The 21,580-nt window shown below is 37.7% G+C and overlaps 1 protein-coding gene and 1 pseudogene across 5 annotated transcripts; both read left to right on the top strand.

Annotated features, from left to right (window-relative positions):
- Positions 1-183: 183 nt before the first annotated feature.
- Positions 184-11,281, top strand: LOC149113008 (uncharacterized). Of its 5 annotated transcripts, none has more exons than XM_089288598.1 (6): positions 184-1,101; positions 5,756-5,791; positions 5,936-7,762; positions 8,870-9,106; positions 9,509-9,637; positions 9,922-11,281. In XM_089288598.1, the coding sequence occupies exons 3-5, from the start codon at positions 7,720-7,722 to the stop codon at positions 9,574-9,576; spliced, it is 348 nt and encodes a 115-aa protein (XP_089144724.1). In that variant the 5' UTR covers positions 184-1,101; positions 5,756-5,791; positions 5,936-7,719; the 3' UTR covers positions 9,577-9,637; positions 9,922-11,281. The 5 variants fall into 5 exon arrangements, with proteins under 5 accessions (XP_089144724.1, XP_089144725.1, XP_089144726.1 ...); XM_089288599.1 differs by having other exon boundaries at positions 5,669-5,791; XM_089288600.1 differs by lacking the exons at positions 184-1,101; positions 5,756-5,791 and having other exon boundaries at positions 5,838-7,589.
- Positions 11,282-19,246: 7,965 nt separating this feature from the next.
- LOC149113007 (uncharacterized) lies at positions 19,247-21,298 on the top strand (annotated as a pseudogene).
- Positions 21,299-21,580: the final 282 nt, after the last annotated feature.

Raw genomic sequence — 21,580 nt, 5'->3', positions numbered from 1 at the left:
GGTTAAATCCGCGGTGTTCTCGCAACAATTTATGAAAATTTGCCAACGCCGTTAAACATTGTAGTAATTTGTACGTACTTACAATTGGTTTGTGTTAATCTTAGGAGACTTGGGTCTCTTGATGTCCTTTCGTTTCGTTTGTTGATTCTAGTCAATATGCTCTGAGCGGAAATTGCAAATCAACTGAAACTGAAAGTAAAAATAATCAAATACAGCGTTATTCAAATAACTGGCTTCAACTTGCATAATTTGTGGTCACGAGATGTCTGAATAATTTGAGGTCAACCACTAACAGTATAAAGACTAAACGGCACGCAATGCATGCAGAAGCGATGACGTTTCACTGCGATTTCTTAAATTGTGGCTAGAAAATCGGAACATAAACAAACAAACGGATACTTAAACGTAATTAGAGGTAAATGAAGGTACAACCTGTGTGTGGAGTGAGAAGAAGTGAAGAGAAAGAAACAGGATAAAAAAAAAAGAAAAAAAAAAAGATGCACAGAGGAGTTGCGGGACTGAGCAAAATTGCTCATGGATGACGTAACATCCAGGATCACCATTCAGATTAATTTTAGTTTTCTCCTATTCCTCCCCCCGCTGAGTATGGTTCGTCCTGTAGGATTGGCAGATTTTAGAGGGCACTAGAAAGGAAAAATTTTGTCCGATAACATGGAGATTATACATGGCGGTTAACGGGGCAAGAAAATGGTTTTTGGTTCAATCTGTGGAGTTTTAAAATGGAAACGGTTGTTAAGCTAAGCAACAGTAGCTGCGACAAATGGACATGGAATGACTAGAAGGACTTACTATACCATTTTTGTGCGGCAGCACAGCGTAACGCGGCATTCGTTCAATTTTAACGAGCAGGTCTTCGTGGAGTGGTAAAATGGAAAATTATCAAGCTATGGAACACTATCTTCGGCTATGAACATTAAAATCCTGAAAGCCACGTTGCTCGCTTCGAAATCTTTAAAGCTATCATGCTAGAAAGCGACGATGTCACGACCAAGGACGAATCGTTTTTAAGTCTTTTAAAATGTCACCCGAAGGAGCAAACAATGCAACGGGGAACGAATGCTGTATCATCTTGAAGCTAAGGTAAGCCTCCTTGTTGTGTCGCATTTTTTACTATGCCTTTTATACGAGGGGGATTATTTCGTTCGGAAAGTAGCTCTGGTACTAGGGTCGACTGCTCTTTGAATGAAAATTAAAGACATTTTTTTTTTTATCGTGTCTTAATTACATTGAATGAAAACAAAAGATGATTCAGTTAAAACAAAAGATGATTCTTAAGTGGAGGTGCTGGAGTTGGCAAAAGTACTGTTACAAATGCATTGTATGAAGTTCTGATCAGATTTCTAAATAGTATCAATGGGGGAATATCCAGATGGTGTGAAAGTTGTCAAGACTGCCCCTACTGGCAAAGCAGCATATTTCAACATTAAAGGCAATATACCACATGCTGCTTTTAAGATACCTGCCAATAGAGGTTTTGAGTATTGCGCACTGGACAGTGACAGACTGAATACCATTAGAGCGAAACTAAACAAACTTAGGATGATTTCATTGATGAGATTTCTATGGTTGAAAGTAGCATGTTAGACTTTTTGAACTTATTATTACAACAAATCATGGGAACTAATGAACCATTTGGTGGAATAAGCTCGGTAGCTGTTGGAGATCTTTCCCCGCTTAAGCCAGTTTTTGACAAGTGGATCTTTAAAAATTCCCAATCTGGCTATAATGAATTTGCTATTACCATTTGGACAGAGTACTTCACCGGTCACCCCAAAACACAGACCATGCAGACTGCAGACTGCAGACTGCAGACTGCAGACTGCAGACTGCAGACTGCAGACTGCAGACTGCGGACCGTGCAGACCATGCAGACTGTGCAGACCGTGCAAACTGAGTACTTGTTTTTCTAAAACTTGACTCACACCCTTTCAGTTCTAGTTAAACAATGTGTTCAATATATCCAACGGTTTGTTATTTATCCGCTGGCTGCACAAACTCACCATGTGACTGTTGATTCAATAGACGACCGCGCTTAAAAGACTTTGTATGGGAAAGTCCCTTTAGTCCTAAATATACTAAAATAAAGCATAGAAATACACTTCACTTACCTCAACATAGGGTGTTCTTTTATGTCTTCCATACATTTTGGGCGCAAATTGCGTCTATTTTTAACATGTTTGTGCTTTGCCGTTTTATTTCTTTTGTTCAATTTGTTGTTGTTGTTGTTGCTTTTGTTTTTCAAATTCTGTGGTCTGCGTTCCTCCTCATAAATGAAGCAAGGATGGTGACACGAAGCAACGTCGTCCTACAAATTGCTTTCGCATCACAAAGCAACATACGATACCCGTTAGACTACGAGTATTCCCTCTTTCCCTTAGCTTAGTCCATCCATGACTGTAAATAAACCTGGAGAAAAAAAAAATTCCCCGTGAAATTATTTCTGCGAGGATTGCTTTTGCGTCATGGACGACAGACTAGGCAAAAGAGGGACCAGTCTTAGTCTAAATCGCCATAAAAACCCCACTGTCATAAAACCAGATAAATTTACCATCACATGAACTTATCACGGCAACCGTATATTATGCTGAGAATTTCAAATGATAGTCGGTTTTCTGTGATCTTTACATGCACTCGGCTTTTTTCGGCGTGATCGTTGTAATGTTCCAACAGCCATTTGGTACACCAAGAGTAGAAGTTATTTCTACATTTTAAAATAACTTTACTTAAATAAGTATATTTAGAACTAAAGGGAGTTTCCCTTACAAAGTCTATAGCGTGTTCGTTTATTGGAACAACAGTCACATACCGAGCTTGTGCGTCCTAGCGCCTGTGCATAAATGGTCATAAGGACAAACGCTCTGATATATGATTGAACACTATTTTGTAGCGAGAACCAAAAAACAAAAATGCGAGTCAAAATAAAAGTAAATGCAAAACCAAGAACAAGAAAAAAAAGTACTCAGTCTGCACAGTCTGCACAGTCCGCAGTCTGCTGTCTGCAGTCTGCATGGTCTGCGTTTTGGGGTGACTGGTACTTCACCCTCTTTGAATTGAAGTAGCAATGATGAGACAAAAAGATTGCAAACACTTTGCTCAGCTACTCAATCGTTTGAGAGAGGGAAAGCACTCTGAAGATGATATAACCACTTAATTTTGAAACAAAGACTTCTGAATGTAAAGCCTGGACAAGATAATTACCCTATGAACATGGCACATTTATTTACTACAAATTCATCCGTAGATGCTCACAACAATGCTCTGTATACCCTCTCTAACGCTGATAAAGCTTAGATTAAGGCTGTGGACAGTATAATCGAGGGCATTTCTGATGATCTCAAGAAACAAATGAAAAACGAAATTCCAGATTATCCAACAAAGACAATGGGTTTACATTCGCTAGTGTCAGTAGCAACTGCAACAAAATATGACTGACAACTAATATTGATGTGACTGACGGACTCACCAATGGTGCAGAGTGTGTCATAGAACACATAGACTACATAGTTGAAAATTCCACCAGACCAAGTATTATTTGGGTCTCATTTCAACATCCTGACATAGGCAGAAGCCAGCATAGAGAAAATGCACATTTATACAAGGTAACTGTAAATAGAAACTGGACACCAGTATTGGAAGTAACAAGACAATTTCAAGTCAATAAAAAGAGTCAGGTCCGAATTCTCTGGCGCCAATTTCCACTTAGACCCACTGCTGCCAAGACTATTTACCATTGTCAAGGCGACACATTAATTGAAGCAGTTGATTTTCCAGCATCCACAAGAGATCGCATGCATTATGTTGGCTTGAGCCGTGTAGGAAACAGCTCTGCACTGCATATTCTTAATTGGAATGAAATCAAAATAAAGGTTAGTGAGAAAGTTAAAAGTGAAATGAGCAGACTAAGAACACAAGTAAGCCTTGTGCCTTTAGCAGTGTTATGCACTGACAATTCACTTAGATCTCTCCACCTACACATAGATGATGTACGAAGTGATTCAACATTCAAGAAGCTGATGTCAACATTTTTGTTGAAACAAAACTTTGCTTGTTAGATAGAGATGATACATATCAGCTTGGTGAATTAACTCTTTACAGAAATGACTTTAATCAGTCTAACATAAGAACTTGCTATATGGAACTACTTTGTACATTAAGAATGATCTGAATTGTACTAAAATTCCATACAGATATAAGTTTAATAATTTGGAAATTACTGTTACAGGTGTTAAGCCAACCAATTCCAAATATTCATGTCATTGGTATCTATCGCTCGAATACTAAAGTTACAATTTCACAGTTAATTGATGCTCTTACTCATCTTTACGACTCTGCTTGGGGATTTCAATATTGATCTCATGCAGGTAAGTTCAGAGCAAAAGGCTCTAAAAAAAATATCTTATAACAGACAGAGGATACACTCAGTTCATTAACCAGTTTACTACTGACTACCGTACACAGATAGATATGTTTACACCAATGTACCACAATGTGTACAATCAGCAGGTACCCTGGAGTCTTACAATAGTGATCATAAGCCTATTTACCATAAACACCGTGATATAAGCCGCATCTTGTTGCTCAAAATTTTTGCATCAAATTGGGAATGTGGCTTATCCGTGAGAACATCTGGACACCATGCCGTAAATTTGCATAAATGAACACCTTTCAGTGAAAATTTTACAGTCTGTATAGACCTGTGTATAGCAAACTCATAAGAACTTCAGAAAACTATACCACAATACGCATTGAGCATTGCTTAAATTGCGAGTTTGGCAGCTCCTAAAAGAGCCGTTTTTGTTCATATTAAGTGTCCATTAAACCTTCTTCGTTACAAAAGCTCTTAATCGGTTTAACATTGCCTGTCTTGAGTTGCTGAATGTCACTCAGTAAGGAATCTCCATTCTGCCAAAAAGTTGTTTAGCGTCACTGATGGTCGCAGACCTTTTCTTCATTACTAAGCCTGCCTGGTTACTAAGCTACGAACGAACCGAAACATTCATGTTGTTGTATGTAAATTCTACTGAGAAACGGACAGAATTGGAAAATACTGGATTAAAAATGCCAGAAACTAGAAAGATCAGATTTATGTCTAAATCGGATTTTCATCCTATCTCAGTGCTAAAATTGTAGGTAAGAGTTTTAGTATTCTCTGTTTTAGTGAGTTAATACGCCGGTTAACGCATTCAAGAAATGCATGTACCTGTAAGACATCAGGCTTTCTCAAGACTCCACTTTTCATTTATTTTACTTTCTTTCCAAATGTCTTTTTCGAAAATTTAAGTTGCCAAACTCGGGGTGTGGCTTATCTCCGAGTGCGACTTATACACTGGTGTTTACGGTATGTTTCCATGAAAGCTGTTTGAATATTTCCCTGTATGTATCATATGAGATCATAATTAATATTTAATTTAGCTGAATATGGAAACTTAACATACCAAATAAATACATGTATCTAAATGTATCAAGCAACTATTTAAATCACACAGCAAAACAGTCAGAAAATTTATTGGTAGAAACAAAGAATGGTTTGAATTTACTGTATCATTCATGTCCCTAAATTCTTAGTCTTCATAAAGATTTAATATTACATGTAACTCTACCAAAATTTTCAGAAGCTGTACATAACAATACATTTTGTTTTTTTCAGGTTAAATGAATTATTTTAGCTCCAATGTTTCTTGCGGGAGAGCATGACATTATAACTGGCATTTTCTTTCTTATTAACCCTTTCCAGAAAAGCAAGAAATAATCACTTGGACACATTAGTTAGGTAAGTAGCTTTTTTAATTGGGGGAGGGGGGGGGGGGGGGGGGAGAAAGGGAAGCAAATTAAAGATATACAATATTTTTTCTGCATATAATCATTTATACCCCTTTAAAATGTGTCACTATTATATATTTATTGTGTATTGCAGGTGAAGCAAGTTGTAGTATTGTGCATCTCCATATAACCCAGATGAACACTGCAATAACAACTACAGTATAATATGCAAGTGACAGTAAGCAGATGTTAATATTAACAACATTACTGATGCTATACATGTTTATCAGCTGCCAAAAATAATATCAAAAGACTTAGTAGAAACTGGCTTTAACAACACAAGTCACCCTTAAAACTTCATGGAAGTAATCTGAGAATTACAGATAGATGTGGAATTCTACTGTTTACAAAGGGAATAAGATGCTTTCAAGACTTAAGTCAGCTGACACTTGAACTGTTGAGACTCATTCTTTGCATAAGACATTGGTTACAAGCATATAAATTAAATGGCTTTCCAAGCTGCATGTATAATTACAGAGTTGGAAACACTTTTAGAACTTTATAGATGTATGTTTCTTTAAGTCAAGAATGTCAACAAATGAAATCCATCTGAACTCGCTATGTGTGTCAAACCTTAACTCAAGAAATGAACCTATAGCTTTACAGTGGAATACAGAAATTACAGTATGTAACTTACAGAAACTTAAAATTAGCAGTTCTATATCATGTTCATATACATGAACATACACATGTAGAGTATCACAATCAGTCTATATTAGGACTACAATTAAATGAAACTACTAGCTCCCATCATAAACTGGAACACAAAAGTTGAATGGTGGTAATCTGTTTCTATTAATAAAATACAAATCTTGTGATGTTTATTTGAAGTATTAGCTATCCTAACTGTGCCAGTTTATACCTGTTGAACTTCCATTCAGTTCTTAAAATGGTGATTATCATACTGTACTTCTACTACATGTGTGTCCTGCTGCTGTAAAGATTGTTATTTATAACTCAGCAAAAATTATTGTATAATCTGTGTGTATAGGAGACTGTTGGCTAGAATGTCTCCTCTTAGCTTTTATGTGCTACATATATTATGGTAGTCAGTATTTCAGTAGACTTAATAAGAAAGAAAATGCTCCTAATATAATAAAAGAAGTGTTCATCTTAATCTTTGTTGTTGCACTCTGTTGAAATCTACTTTCAATTATGTAATAAATAATTATTTATAATTTATAACATAATTTTAACAGAGAGCAAATTAAGCCACCTAAAGGGTGGGGGCACTGTGGCCTCACAGTTAGTGCGCTCATCTCCGGATTACGCGGTCCAGGTTTGAGCCCTGGCCGTGGACATTGCGTTGTGTTCTTGGGCAAGACACTTTGTTCTCACAGGGCTTTTTTCCACCCCCGTAAATAAATGAGTACCGGCAAACTTAATGCTGGGGGTAACCCTGCAATGGACTAGCGTCCCATCCATGGGGGGAGTAGAAATACCCCTACTGTAGTCGCTTCATGCTACAGAAACCAGGATAAGCTCTGGCCTGGTGGGCCACTTGGCCTGTTTGCAGACTTGACCTTTACCTAAAGGGTGTCAATAAGCAACCACTGGACATCCGAACCCATGCATCAAAGGATGTTTATTTGGCTGTTTTTCACTGCTGTACCAAGAAGAACTCCACAATGATCAATTCCTCTTCTCTTTTTATCCAACTAACTTTTCTACATTCATCCAATTCATCCAATTCATCCATGAGCTGGCTCACAGGCACCTTTGATTTATTATTATCCTCACAATACAAGGTTAGTGAAAATTGTTCACAGGTCAGTGAAAAGTCAAGGATGTTTTTAGTTTCTGTCGAGTGTAAACTCTGTAACTTCTCATTATGTAGATAGTCATGTGTAAAATAATGTTTCTATAAATCTTAGGTTGATGGGGGACGATGTTGATTTGATGGTTAATGCCAGAATTCAAGGTACAGAACACAGCAATCGTTCCATACATTGGACACAGCAGTACTCTGTTCTGAACAGGGTCAATGAACCTAACTTAGACACAACAAGACCACAGAAGAATGAAGAATGATCATCGCAGTAAATTTTCCAATTTAAGCAATTGGAAAAAAGAAGCCTGAAAAAAATCAGGGCTTCAACGGGATTCGAACCCGTGACCTCCGCGATACCGGTGCGATGCTCTACCAACTGAGCTATGAAGCCACACATTGGGAGCGAGGTCAATTAATTCAGTTCATATCTTTCCATAGGAGTAAAATTATGTGAAGTATATATGAAATAATTCATATTTGAACTGCCGTTGTGGATGAAAGTGAAGAATGATCATCGCAGTAAATTTTCCAATTTAAGCAATTGGAAAGAAGAAGCCTGAAAAACGAAATTGGAACCCGTGACCTCATTCTTCACTTTCATCTACAACCACAGTTCAGATATATGAATTATTTCATATATACTTCAAATCATTTCACTCCTTATGGGAAGCCTGATATGAACTCAATTAATTGACCTCGCTCCCAATGTGTGGCTTCATAGCTCAGTTGGTAGAGCATCGCACTGGTGTCGCTGAGGTCATGGGATCGAATCCCGTTGAAGCCCTGATTTTTTTCAGGCTTCTTCTTTCCAATTGCTTAAATTGGAAATTTGACTGCAATGATCATTCTTCACTTTCATACTTTCTGGTGTTCACATGAAGTCTGTGTAAAGAAAGGTAGCTAAAGCAATACATGTAGCTTCACTGTTACTTAAAGGTCATTAGTAACACAATCTATTATCACTTCTACATCCTTAATGTATACCATTACAACCTGTGTTCTATGATCTGCTAACAAACTGTTTATTTATTTATTGTTTTAATAAAATAAAATTACATTTTTGCAAATTAGAGGGTCTAGCTAGTTGACCTGAAAATCTTCAACCTCACCCACAGTAGATCAAGTTAAGAAATTCGACAGGGAGGAGGAGTCTCAAAGACTGAAGGTGGTAATATTACTGATGTAGCTATACACAGTGGTGAACATTTAAAGTGATGCTCTCATTGTTCCTTCTGTATACTTTTTCATGTGGAATAGATGCTCCAGACTATGACATGCCATCAAAAGATGACTTGGGAAAAGAAGGTCTAAGGAAATGGCTACATGAGCTTTGCATAAAATATGTGGAGACGTATCTAATGACTGGAAGTGAAGTTGAACCTTTGGTTCAGCAGATTCATGAGTTGGAGAGTGCTATGGGTGCAAATGGTTTTTTGTGTCGAATAGAGCGATGTGATAAAACTTATGTGAACTTCATCATTCCAACAGAGTCAAGTAAGTATAAAATTGATAGAGGATTATAGCAATAGTATGAGACAAGAGGTAATACAGTTTTTAGCAACATATTGCTCCTTACGATATCAAGACATATACAAGAAAATATTTTAATCTGAATGAATGTTGTAAATGATCACCAAGGAGAAATTGTTCTTATTACAAGTATTGATCTTTAATCAAATTCTACCACCTAATTGAAGAAAAATGTATGTATGTCTCTGAGTGTTAACAGACTGCTTTTTAGCAAAACCATCAATACCTCCATGAAAGGGAAAACTTCTTGTAACCCTGCAGAAGACGTTCATGTTCACTTAACACTTTTTCAATGAATAATAATGATGAAATAAATGAATAAACCAACAAGTTGTGTTGGTTTAATCCTTTTTTTCATTGTCTCAGGCACGAAGTTATGCAACATGGCCTGGTGTGAAAAAGGTATGAGCGTGGGAAGGAGAAAGACATGCTGAGTTTTTTCCACTGCAGAGTGTCATGTGGTCTGGTATTCTCAATTAAAGCTACCAGAAATAGGTGAGTAAAAATAAAAACATTATGTTGTTATGCTTGTAAGTGCCCCCCCACCCCCCCCCCCCCCCACACACACACACACACACACACATACACACACACCAAAGTCAAGTAAAATGTCTTACTTTTTTGGCAGGAAAGATCATCAGTTTCTTTAATCTAAAGGTTTTGAGAGGTTCCTGAAATCGCAAAATCATTTGTAATCCCCGGGAAACTACCAGTATGTAATAGTACAATGTAACTAGTAGGCAATTCCTGAGTGTAAATTTGGTTTCTTCCTTTTCTAGCCATGAAAGCAAGGCACATCACAATGTCACTCTCGAGGCTCAGGATCCGCAGGGGGAGGCAAATGGGGGAGCAGCGAAGGATGATTTCCCTTTTAATTACCATCAGGCAAAGCTGGCCTTTGGTCTCATTTAGTTCGAGTTTGGCGATACAAGTAAAGATGGATACGGTGAGAGGCTTCCTGACCTTTTTGAGGTTGCTCTGCTACTGTACAAAGCACATGGCAAGACCAAATATGCCAAAATTGAAGCCATTTTGTCAGAAACAGATGCGCATGACCCTAAATGGAATAGAACATTTAACAAACATGGCTTGCCAGGAATGAACATTCCACTGGACTTGCGAACTGAGCAGTTCAATCATGATATTAAGAGCATGTGGAAGTCACTTGCTGCCAATCTCAATGAAGATTCAGCAGCTCGAATTGCTAATACCGTTGAACCAATGGAAGTTGGCTCTTTATTGATTTAGTCGACCAATGACATACCTGAGCCCTTGACCATTGGACAAATGAGAATGTAAAGTTACTTGCCCAGCAAGAAAATATAGGTGACCCAGACAATCGTACAGCAATGTTTCCGAGCCCTGGTACACAAGTAAATAAGGAGTGTTTTTTTAACCCTTAATCTGTGACTTGAACAAACAGATTTAATTGTACATAGAGTAATAGCACATTAAAATTTTGAACTATGTTATCAAGTCTTTAAAAGATCCTCAGTTAAGAGACGCTCAAGTAGATAATTATTTTATTCTCCATTAATCCAAAACTAGATAATTATGTCTTTCTGTAACAAGTAGGCTGTATTGTAACATGTCAATAGCATTTGGCTAGGACATATAGTTTTCTAACATCAATGTTTTTGAATTAATCATAATTTTAATACTAGTTCAAACATTATTTTTTTGGCATACCTAATTTGCCTTAGTTAAGGGGATGGTGTACTTACAAGGTTTAAACAAAAATGCCTTGTCACTAGAATAAAGTGCAGTTTTATACTTTAGTTAATCACTTCAAATCATTTGATAAGGCAATAACTTAGTTCATTTTGCTGATTTCATTTAGTGAGAGAAGTCATCTGATGTGTTTTATTTTTGTTTTCGTTTACCAACACTCAGTCAAATACCATCATTAGTTCTGTTTTGAATCAGTACCAAATTATTAATCAATCCATGGGCATTACTGGCAAACCTAAAGCTAAGAGGGCTAGTATATACAGCATAATTTTCACTGCCCCTTTCAGAGTAATATCTACTGAGCCCTCCTTTTTGTTTATATTAGTTAAGCTAATAGAAAAACCTAAAAACTTATGTATATGATATCCATTACATAAAATACCAGGAGTATATCACTCACTCTGGTAAGGCATCTGGATCTGGTAAATCCTTCTGGAACTCAACATAATCACAAAAGAGCAGTTCTTCAAGTCTAGTAAAAAACTCCTCACTGAAAGTGATGGTGATGGACAAAACACTGACCCCTAGTCCATGGACTACCCTAATGGACTACTCAAATGGACTACCCAAATGAACTACCCTAAAATGGACTACCCCTAAAAGATACTATTTCAGATGAGTGGTATGTTAAGAAGCTGCAATTATATACTTACACTGCATGGAGGATGCTTTTCTTTTTGGTCCGCATCGCCTTCAGCCGCCATTTTGAATAACTACACTGAATAAAACAACCGCTGTACACAAGAAGCGTAGACTCAAATCAAATCAAATATTCTGTGGACAACTCAATCTTGCTCCCATGTGATTCAGTAGCTCAGTCTTTCTTGAACAGATGAAATGATCTTCAGATTGTTACTCATGATTTGTTTTGCTTGTTTTGTGCCAAAAATTATGGCACAGAAGCAGCTAGTATTCTGGTTTTTTCCTGAGTGTATCAAAATGAAATAGAAATGGGAATGAGGATAAAGCTATGGGACAGCAAGAAATTCCAACGACTACGCTACAAAAAATCAGAGTGGAGTGGAAGCAGCAGGAGCCAGTAGTATTCTTGGCTGGCCTGGACTATAACTACCATAATTATGTGGAAAGCTTTATGGTTTTGCAAGACTCAGTTCAAAATGGCAGCTGAAGGTGATGCGGAACGAAAAGAAAAGCATCCTCCGTGCAGTGTAAGTATATAATCGCAGCTTCTTAACATACCACTCATCTGAAATAGTATTTTTTAGAGGTAGTCCATTTTAGGGTAGTCCATTTGGGTAGTCCATTAGGGTAGTCCATGGACTGGGGGTCAGTGTTTTGTCCATCACCAAAAGTGATTGATGAATCACTTGAGCTATGCTCATCAATGTCATTAAAAATCTCATTTAAAATCTCAAGAATTTTAACAGCGATGTTTTTTGAATAAACAGGCACACTGCTAATTATATCATTCAAAATAAACAGATTATGACAGGTAGCTACAACATCAGAAACTAGTTCCTTTGAGAACCCATACCAACAGCCAAATCATCACTGCAAACGAGGCTACCCTGTAACTCAGAGAGTGCATCTTTCAAAATGGCCCTCTCTTCATCGGTGACACTTCTACTTTTAATTGGCAGCATAGTTGATGGTGTTGGTTGCTTGTCAAAATATTTGATTGGCTGCGTGCACCCACTTACATCACCACATGCACAAGATGTTCCACAAAAATTACAACAGTCATGAGGTGGAGACAAGGCTTGGAGGCCCAGGGCTTCTGATATTTCGCGCGGTCGCGGATTTCAAGTAAATCCGCGAAATCCCGCGAAATTCGCTGGAAATCTTTCCAAATACTTGTCGGCACAACATGTTTGAAAGTTATCTTGGCTGTTGGGGCTACTTACTGGCTGTAAATTTGCTAAATTACCTTGAAATTTCGTCACTGCGACGAGTAAACAACATCCCAAAACTACCAGGCGTTCTTAGATTAATGTTGCGAAAAACTGGGCAGCAGCCACGATGTTAAAAGCTTTGTCATTGGCGCATTTCTAGAGCAAATGCGGTTCACTATTGAAAATAACCCCGTGGTCAAAACATAGAGCAAACCGCAACCTAAACAGAACAGAACTTCGAAGATGAGGCAAACAACATGCAGTTGGATAAAGAAGATATTCAACGAAGCTTCTTGAATAGTAAATATCTAAGAGTAACTCTTGTGTTTTTAATATCCTGATTCTCTCATTTGTTTTTATTGTGTTCAATAAGCTTCCTTGTAAAGTACGATTTTATATTGCGGTACGAAGCCTGAGTAAATGCTCTAAGAGTATCTAGTTTCATTCAAACACGTTCCTCAAATTAGCGCAAAACCAATCGCTTTCCAGCTAAATTTGTCCAGAAAACCTTCGCGAAATCAGCCGTGTTTTACCGATCGTTTTTCGGCGAAAATGGCCTCGAAAATTCCCGCGAAATCGGCCGTTTTTTTCAGCGAATTTGTCCCTGAAAATCCTGCGCAATTTGACTGTTTTCTTCCGCGACCTACCAGAAGCCTATCAAGCTGACGATGTTTGGATCAAAGCTCTTGTAGCTTGCCACCCAATAGCGTCCACTTGTTTCTAAAAAAATTCGCGCACGTCCTCCTCACAGTGTGCCAACTGTTGGCCATAAACATACAAAATAACTGATCGGCAAGCAGGCCATCTTGACCAGCTCTCACAGCTTCCTGATGAAAATCAAGTAAGCTTCTGGCAGGGCCAAATAGCACGATGTACCGAACATCTGGGAAATTAACCCCCATACTCAGTGCTGTAGAAGCAATGGCAACACGCTTCACCGGCCCCATTCTTTTAAAATGAAAGTAGTAGCCTCTCTTCGTACTCTTTATGTGAAAGGGAATGGAATATGGCAATGAGGCAATGGATCCGTTTCCTTGATGTGCTTGCGTTTTTCTCTCTAGGCTTTTTCTCTAAGTTTCCCCATGAGGTAGTTGAACACACGTGCGATAGAATACACGGTGTCAGAAAATACACTTGTTTTGGGTGTGTCCTTGCTGTACTCCTCTATCAATTCTACCAGCCAATCCAATTGCTAGTACATGTCAGTTCGTGTCACTTTGTTTATTGAAAACCGCAGATTGCATCTGTTTGGGCTGACAAATAACTAGATGGGGTCTTTCATAGTGAGTTCATCCATGGCAGTTCTTTCTGTCTCCTTATCTGAAGCTCCACTGCAGTCAGTGCCAAAACTGGAGTCCCTACAAGTAACAAAATTCATCAGATACTAGTGCACTGACTACAGTTTACAGAGGTTAAACGACGCAGGGAAAGCACTCCCATTCGTCTTCCCTTGCGTTCATTTGATAACAAAGTTGCACCAACAGTCCACCAACCTCACAATATTTTTTAATGACCTATTAAAGTAAGTTATCTTATACGTTGAGTAATTAATTTTTTTTTCCCAAAACTAACTTGCACAACTGCTTTATTTCCGAACTGATCAGTACAGTGATACAATCTTGGTTATCAAGAACCAATTTTAAATATACGCAAATAAAGTACCTACGATCATTTAAATTCATGGTAATGCATGATAAAAATATGCTCATACAATCTTTACTATATGAAACGATACTAAGTAACCTTAAATATGAAAAGAGATATTCTTTCCTTACCGTCTTTGCTCATCGATCGAAGAATGGACAGTTTTCCCTAGGCACCACGGAACACCTGAACAGGCTTAGAGGCTTGGCTATGCTTGTTCCTGACGAAAACAAATAATCAATTGAAAACAATGAGCGTCCATTATCAAAACGTATGCAGCCGAATACTAAAATCGCCCGGGGGGTACTCTCAGAAAATTTGGGTTGGGGGTGTGCGGCCCGCTTCCCAAAACCCTTATCCTATTTATGACCAAAATCAGCTATATTCCCTACCCTATTTCTGACCTGACCAAAAATTCGAAATCCTATTTACTACCAGACCCTCAAATCAAAACCCTGTTTCAGACCTGCATTATAATTAGTTCCCTAGTTCAGACTAATGTTAAATTACCGTAAACATAATTTGTGAAGGGCTTTTGTTGATAATGATCAAAAAATCGCTTTTTCATGAAACCATGCCCATATCAAGGCTAGAGTGCAAACACCATACCCTATTTATGACCAAAATGGCCAAAATCAGCTAAAATCGATACCCTATTTATGATCAAAATAGCTGAAAAACCATATCTTTTGGGGCCACACATACCAATATAGCCCAGATGAGGGAGTACACCACCTCCCCCCCCCCCCCCACCCCGGGTAAAATCGCTGCAAAAAGCAAATATCGAATCTTGCCATTTCCCCGTCCAAGCTTCCACCGTGTGAGATTCGTCAACTAAGATCGCCGACACAGCTCGATGGAGTTCGCTGTCTTCTCGCAACGCTGCAAGAAACGGCTTCTCCAACGCTGCCTCTACAGAGGAGTAAAGAAATTGCGGCGGATTATTTCGCACCAAATTCACTTTGTCAGACAGCAATTCCATTGCTGTGAAGTTCAGCGACAACATCTCTGAAATGTGGTCGTCGATGATGCTTTTCAACGGCGAAATAACAATTAATGATACAGGGTCTCGAACGTCAAAGAAGATGTTTTTTTTCAGAGCGCGAGCTGAAAAAGGCATTGCGTGACACATTGACGCGAGTGGCGTTGTCTGGACTCTTATCGACAACGGCAAATTAGCCAACCAGATTGCGAGATTAGTAGCAATTGTGGTAAAAAGCCTGTTGGCAAAACGGCCAGCACATCTCTCCCATGAAGTAACTCGCTTACAGCTGTTTCTTGCTCAGGTTTGAGAACCATTTCGAGATCTTCAGGAAGAATATTTAGGCGCGATAACGCTTTCGACAGAGCTTTCTCGACCATTTTCTTGTTACGCGCCAAAACTCTGCATTGTAATCAGTGTTGTTCCTTGGAGCCGTCCCTTGGGAGATTACCGAAAATTTTGATTGACGTGTTAGCTTTCTGATCCAATGGAAATGGCCAGTACCCAGCGTATTGGACTAACAAAAGATGCTGGTCATTCGTGCAGGCGGTTTCTCAGTTATCTTTCCGTCAGGCTCCTAGCGGCTTCGCCGCTCGTTTTCGCGGCTTTGCCGCTTTGTTAGCACGTTCAATTTGCTTAAACCGCCAAGCTACCCAGGCTAACTATTTCACACAACACTGTGTCGTTACCAAATTCTAATATCAAATCAAGATGACGAAAAGTCTCCAAATATTTTACATCAGGTTGAAGACAACCAAGAAATAAATCTTTGAATAAGTTCCAGGAAGCGGTTTCAATTTTTTGTCGTTGTTGCATAGATTGCACGACATTCCACACCTTTTTTAATAGCAGCTGCTCCCTTTTCTTGCAGGAGATTGTTTCCTGCAGATTGCATACACTAGTCATTGATGTGTTTAAACATGCATCTCATTTTTGTTGCTGTGTTTTTGCATGCCTCATTTCAATGGTGTGTTCGCACGCCTTCTTCCCACTGTGTGTTTAAACTTGATACTGCTTTTTAAAATCGTACCTTTTACGGAGACATAGTAACGTGCCAATGTTTTGAAAATTTCTTTCAGCGACTGTAAAGTAGGCAAGCATTGAAGGTATGTGAACATAGCTTAAAAGAAAATGGGTAACTCTCTTCTGTAGTACACAACAGTTATCATTTAGCCAGCTCTCAGATGGCCAAAAATAGAGTTTGAGGAACAGATATTGAAATTTTAAGCGCTGCTTCACTCATACGTATCCACGGACATTTTTGTATACACACAATTTTGGGGATACATACAAATGGCTTAAATTTTCAAGAACCATGATTGATGGTGAAAACCTGAAAACAGTTGTTCAGTTTATTTGAAACAATCAAAGAGAATTCACTATGATGTAGTGCAAGATGTTTGTTTAAGTGATTTAAAGCACCAGTTTTCTCAGAACTCCGAGTCAGATGATATCCATAGCCATGATAGAAAGAAAGAAACAATTGTAAAAAAACAATCAGAAAGTACATGTCATACTGAGCAAAGACAAACAAAGGGCATGTTGACAAAGGAAAGTGCTAAACTACAAAGCACAAAAAAGATAGAAAACGTGAATCACAACAACATAGGACAATAACAGATAGCAAAAAAACCTAGATTGGTAGATGATCAAGTAGCTTGACTCACGAAATGATGACAAAATAGCAAATATGGCATATCAAAGCAAAAAATATCTTCATTCTACAATACCAGTAATTAAAAATACAATAAATAAAATAACCAGAATTACATGCTAATAACCAAAAGTGCTCACAGACAAAAACACAAAGCAAAAATTCAAAAGCAAACAAATAGTTTTTTTCCAAACTAAAAAGATGCCAGGCAGTCAAAACGCAGGTGGTAGACATAAAAAGCGCCCAATGAAATCCAATGCAATTGATAAATTGGCTTTAAAAAATATGACAAAATTTCACAGATTCCTAGATCATACTATTTACCAGTGTAAAATCTGCTTTGAGGCCCGGCCAAAGAAAACCAAAATTCGCAAAAATAGTAAAAAACACTTTCTTGCTATGTGTGTGCCAACTGTTTAAGAGATAAGCAGTTTCCTAAAAAAATTTCAAGGGAGAATTGTATGATACCTTCTTCAGTGCCTGAGGAATTGCAAGGTGTAACACAAATAGAAGAAATGTTAATAGCCAGAGCTCTTCCAATAATGCCGGAGAGTTTTTATAAAACCTGGACGACAAAGAGGCTATTCTGGGCACTGTATCAGTTTTCCTCAAGATGTTAAAAGAGCTTGCTAAATCATTGCCTCGTTAGCCTAAAGACATTCCTTTCATTCTCGTGAAAATGACAGGAAAAGACAACTCTTGCAAAGAAGTAACTGTAAGAAGACATAACATTCAAGAGGCATTGCGTTGGCTAACCCTACATAATCCTCAATACAGCGACGTTAATATTGATCAACATGCTTTAAACTGTCTGCCTGAAAATGGTATGTCATCAGACCTTCCAACATTTGAAACAAAAAATGATGACAAAAACTTTGTCCAGGAATTAGAAAGTGTTCAGATGTTGTCTATAACAAGGACACTCAAACTAGTAGCTTTCTTCCTTTTCAACACAATGGAAAACAGGAAACAGAGGAAATTCAAGAGGAAATAGCAGGGAAAATTTTGAATTGGCCATCTATTCAAAATAAACCATTCAGTGAATATACAACGCCATATTTAGCTACAATGGTATTTCCAACATTATTTCCTGATGGAAAAGGTGATCCAACTAATCACAGTTTAAACAGACATCTTCCTTTTTCTTAAAGAATTAAACATCTTTTAAGATTTGGAGAATTCTTAGATGGAGAGTGGGTTTATCGTTTTGCTAAACATCCACGCTTTCCTTACTGGGCACTTAATGTGATTCAAAGAAAACGCACTTTACAACAAAGTTCTGTGTTCATCAAACAGAATCCAGGTGACGCTCCTGTTACAATAGAGCAATTGCGTGACATGGGATCAAATAATGCTTCAACACATTTTATGACAAAGCTATTAAGATATGTGGGCAACATAACAGGTAGTAATGCTTACTGGCAAAAACGACGAAATGAATTGAAAATAATAATAAACAGCAAAGGTGCCCCAACCATCTTTTTTACCTTCTCATCAGCAGACATGCATTGGCCAGAATTGCATTCATTGTTTTCAAATAAATCATTGTGCCAACGAGGAAAGGAGACAAAATGTAATAGACAATCCACACATTGCTTATTGGTTTTTTAATCAACGCTTACAAAGTTTCATAAAGCATTGGTTGTATGGTACACTTTAGGCTGAATAGCACTAATACAGATATGAATTCCAAGCAAGAGGTAGCATTCATTGCCATAGGACAGTTATATTGAAGAATGATCCTGGTCTTTGTGAACTTACTGAAGTAGCATTGAAAGGATTCTTAGCTGAACAAAAATTAAAACAAGACTCTTCTGAAGAAAAACAAAAACATTTGCAGGATATTGAGAAAGGCAAAATGGCAACGAAAACAATTTGTAGCTATTCAGATTAACTTCTTCTTTGACAGATAAAAAAATTATTCAAAGTTCCTACAGGTCAAAAAGTGTCCCGGAAATTGACCTTGGGAATTTTGGCTGGTCTAGAATGCTCATTATCTAACTACTTTTACGATTGCCCAATGGAGAAATATCTCTGAAGATGAATGGAAACTGCTATTGACTACGCAACCAGCACAAGCTAATAACATTGATCAATTCTACTCTGCCACTCGATTATTTTATACCAATGGGGAAGTGGCAACTTTTAATTACAGTTCCCTCTTACAACTCAAACAACCAATTGCAAAAATTAAAGCAAAACGTTCAAGTTCTCAAGCTGCCAAAATTAGTCCTCAGGAAATGTATGGATTGGAACCAACACTACTTATTTTAACGGGTGCCCTCGTTATGCTTACAATGAGCTTATGGCCATCTGTTGGTCTTTGTAATGATTCAACAGGAACAATAATGGATATCATTTATACCACTCCTCATAAACCTCCAGATCTGCCTGTTGTTGTTATTGTTAAGTTTGACAATTATATCGGCCCCTCAATATCTGAAAACATTCCTTCTTTAGTTGCCATAGCTCCCGTGGATGTTTCTGCACAATATGACAATTCAGTTCATGAGAGACAAAAGCTACCACTTAAACTTGCATGGACCCTGAATATCCACAAGAGCCAAGGATTGCCTTTACCAATAGCATGGGTACATATTGGAAAGTCTGAACAAACATTGGACATCACATATCTCTAGGTTTAAGTAGAGTTAACAATTGTCGTTACTTGTAGTAGAGCAAAATACTTTTGATAGACTTCAAAGTATTAGAAAATCAAACATCTTGAAATACAGACAACAGGAGGAACAAAGATTGAATCGACTTTTTGAGATCACAAAGAAGCTTTTTAAATAACAAATTTAAATAACTGCTTGTATGTGTAATCATAAGGAATAACAAGTAATTCTTCAAAATAATTTCTCTTTCAGGAGACCCCAGTATGAATAATTCAAGTGGTAAGTTGTTTACTATTTTTACCATTTGCTTAGTAAACAAGATAAAAATTGAACAATATTGAAAATATACTTAACCCACAATTTCGATCAAAGAGTTCCTATTTCATTCCAATAATTTAATTTTCACCCGAATTTGAGTAGCATGTGATCACACATTGTGAATGAAATACCTGGCAAATTCTGTGCTGTAAATGCACGTTAGGCTAAATTGATGCAGTACCTGTCTTGAAATTGAACATACATAAGAAGGTATCATTATAAAATCCTCAGGCAGCTAAAATTTCCGATTGGAATCCACCAAGACCTCTCACACCTTGTGATATACTAATCCAGCTGACTGAAAAGATTGACACAATACTTTCTACTCCCAGTATTCACTTCTTTTGATCTAATCAGTAACAACTCAATCTCAATAATTTTGTCCTTCTATTTTAGACTGACTAAGCATAGTTGGTTATTTACATAACCTGTCACCCATAAAGACAAACCAGAACAAGAATCAATAAGTTCCTCTAAATTTCCAGACAAACTCGCAAGTATATCGTGCTGTCTCCTTCTATTTTATTCAATGGCACTGTTGAAACTGTGAATGTTCGCGGGAAAACTTTAACTAAACAAGTAGCCTTGTTTACAGATAACAGCGGTTCTCTTCGCAGGACACAAGAAAAATGAAATCTGGCCACTGTTACAATATATCACATGCTGCCATTAAAGAATTTAATGGCGCAAACTACATGTATTAAACTTTGACCAAATACAGTACTGTAAATAGAGGCATCAATTAATTAAAGATAGAACGACAGGGTGATGTACCAGACAAGACACAACAATTGAAGGTGCAATTTCCACCGGATGGAATTAACTATGTTCAGTCATATTTAAGCTGCAACAAGTGCCACTCAAAAGTCATGCATAGTGACAAGAAAATCATCCAATGTTCCGAGTGTGGCCTAATGCAACTGAAGACCAAATGTCGCAATAAAATTATGGCCAGTATTCTTACGATCACTGGCAAAGACACAGTATCCCTAATTCTATCTGACGATACTATTAAACAACTGTACACCATCAAGAGAGAACAAGATGCTGACTTTCAGGAAGAGTTTGCAGATCTTGATGATGATGACATCACTGAAGTGATCATTACTGTTGAGGCAACAGTTGTATTTAATGACAAAAATGCCCAAATGATACAAATGACGCCTAAGGATTGCCATGCGATAAACTGTCAGTGTTAGTTATTTCAAATAAAGGGGATCAGCAATTATGTATTTTCTTGGCCTAACTTCTTTCAAAGCAAAAACAAAATGAAATGTTACCATAGCAACGACTCACCATACACCATGGTTATGACTACCAATTTTCAACATAAATTACCTCCACCCTGCCCCCCCCCCCCCCCACCCCGAAAAAAAACCCCAACAACAATCGAATTCGTTTTAGTATGAAGTCAATGAACTAAGAAAACCAATCCCGTGCTACGACAGAATACCATTTGCGGTGGGAAGGGTGCTCTTAAATCTCTTAAATCACACTATCAGGGGAATGTGACGCAGCATTACTGTCTCTTAGATACACTAGTTTTACATGTTATTTTACTTGAAAATGAGATGGGACTAATTTTTGCCATTTTTAACTCGTAATTTGCCATAGGTAATCTTCGAGCTGTAGTCGGTG

Source organism: Orbicella faveolata, unplaced genomic scaffold (genome assembly GCF_042242905.1).
Source record: "Orbicella faveolata isolate gen_17 unplaced genomic scaffold, um_ofav_v1 contig_17, whole genome shotgun sequence".
Classification (NCBI taxonomy): domain Eukaryota; kingdom Metazoa; phylum Cnidaria; class Anthozoa; order Scleractinia; family Merulinidae; genus Orbicella; species Orbicella faveolata.
Note: the sequence above shows the minus strand (reverse complement) of the source record. Positions and strands in the feature narration are given on the sequence as shown.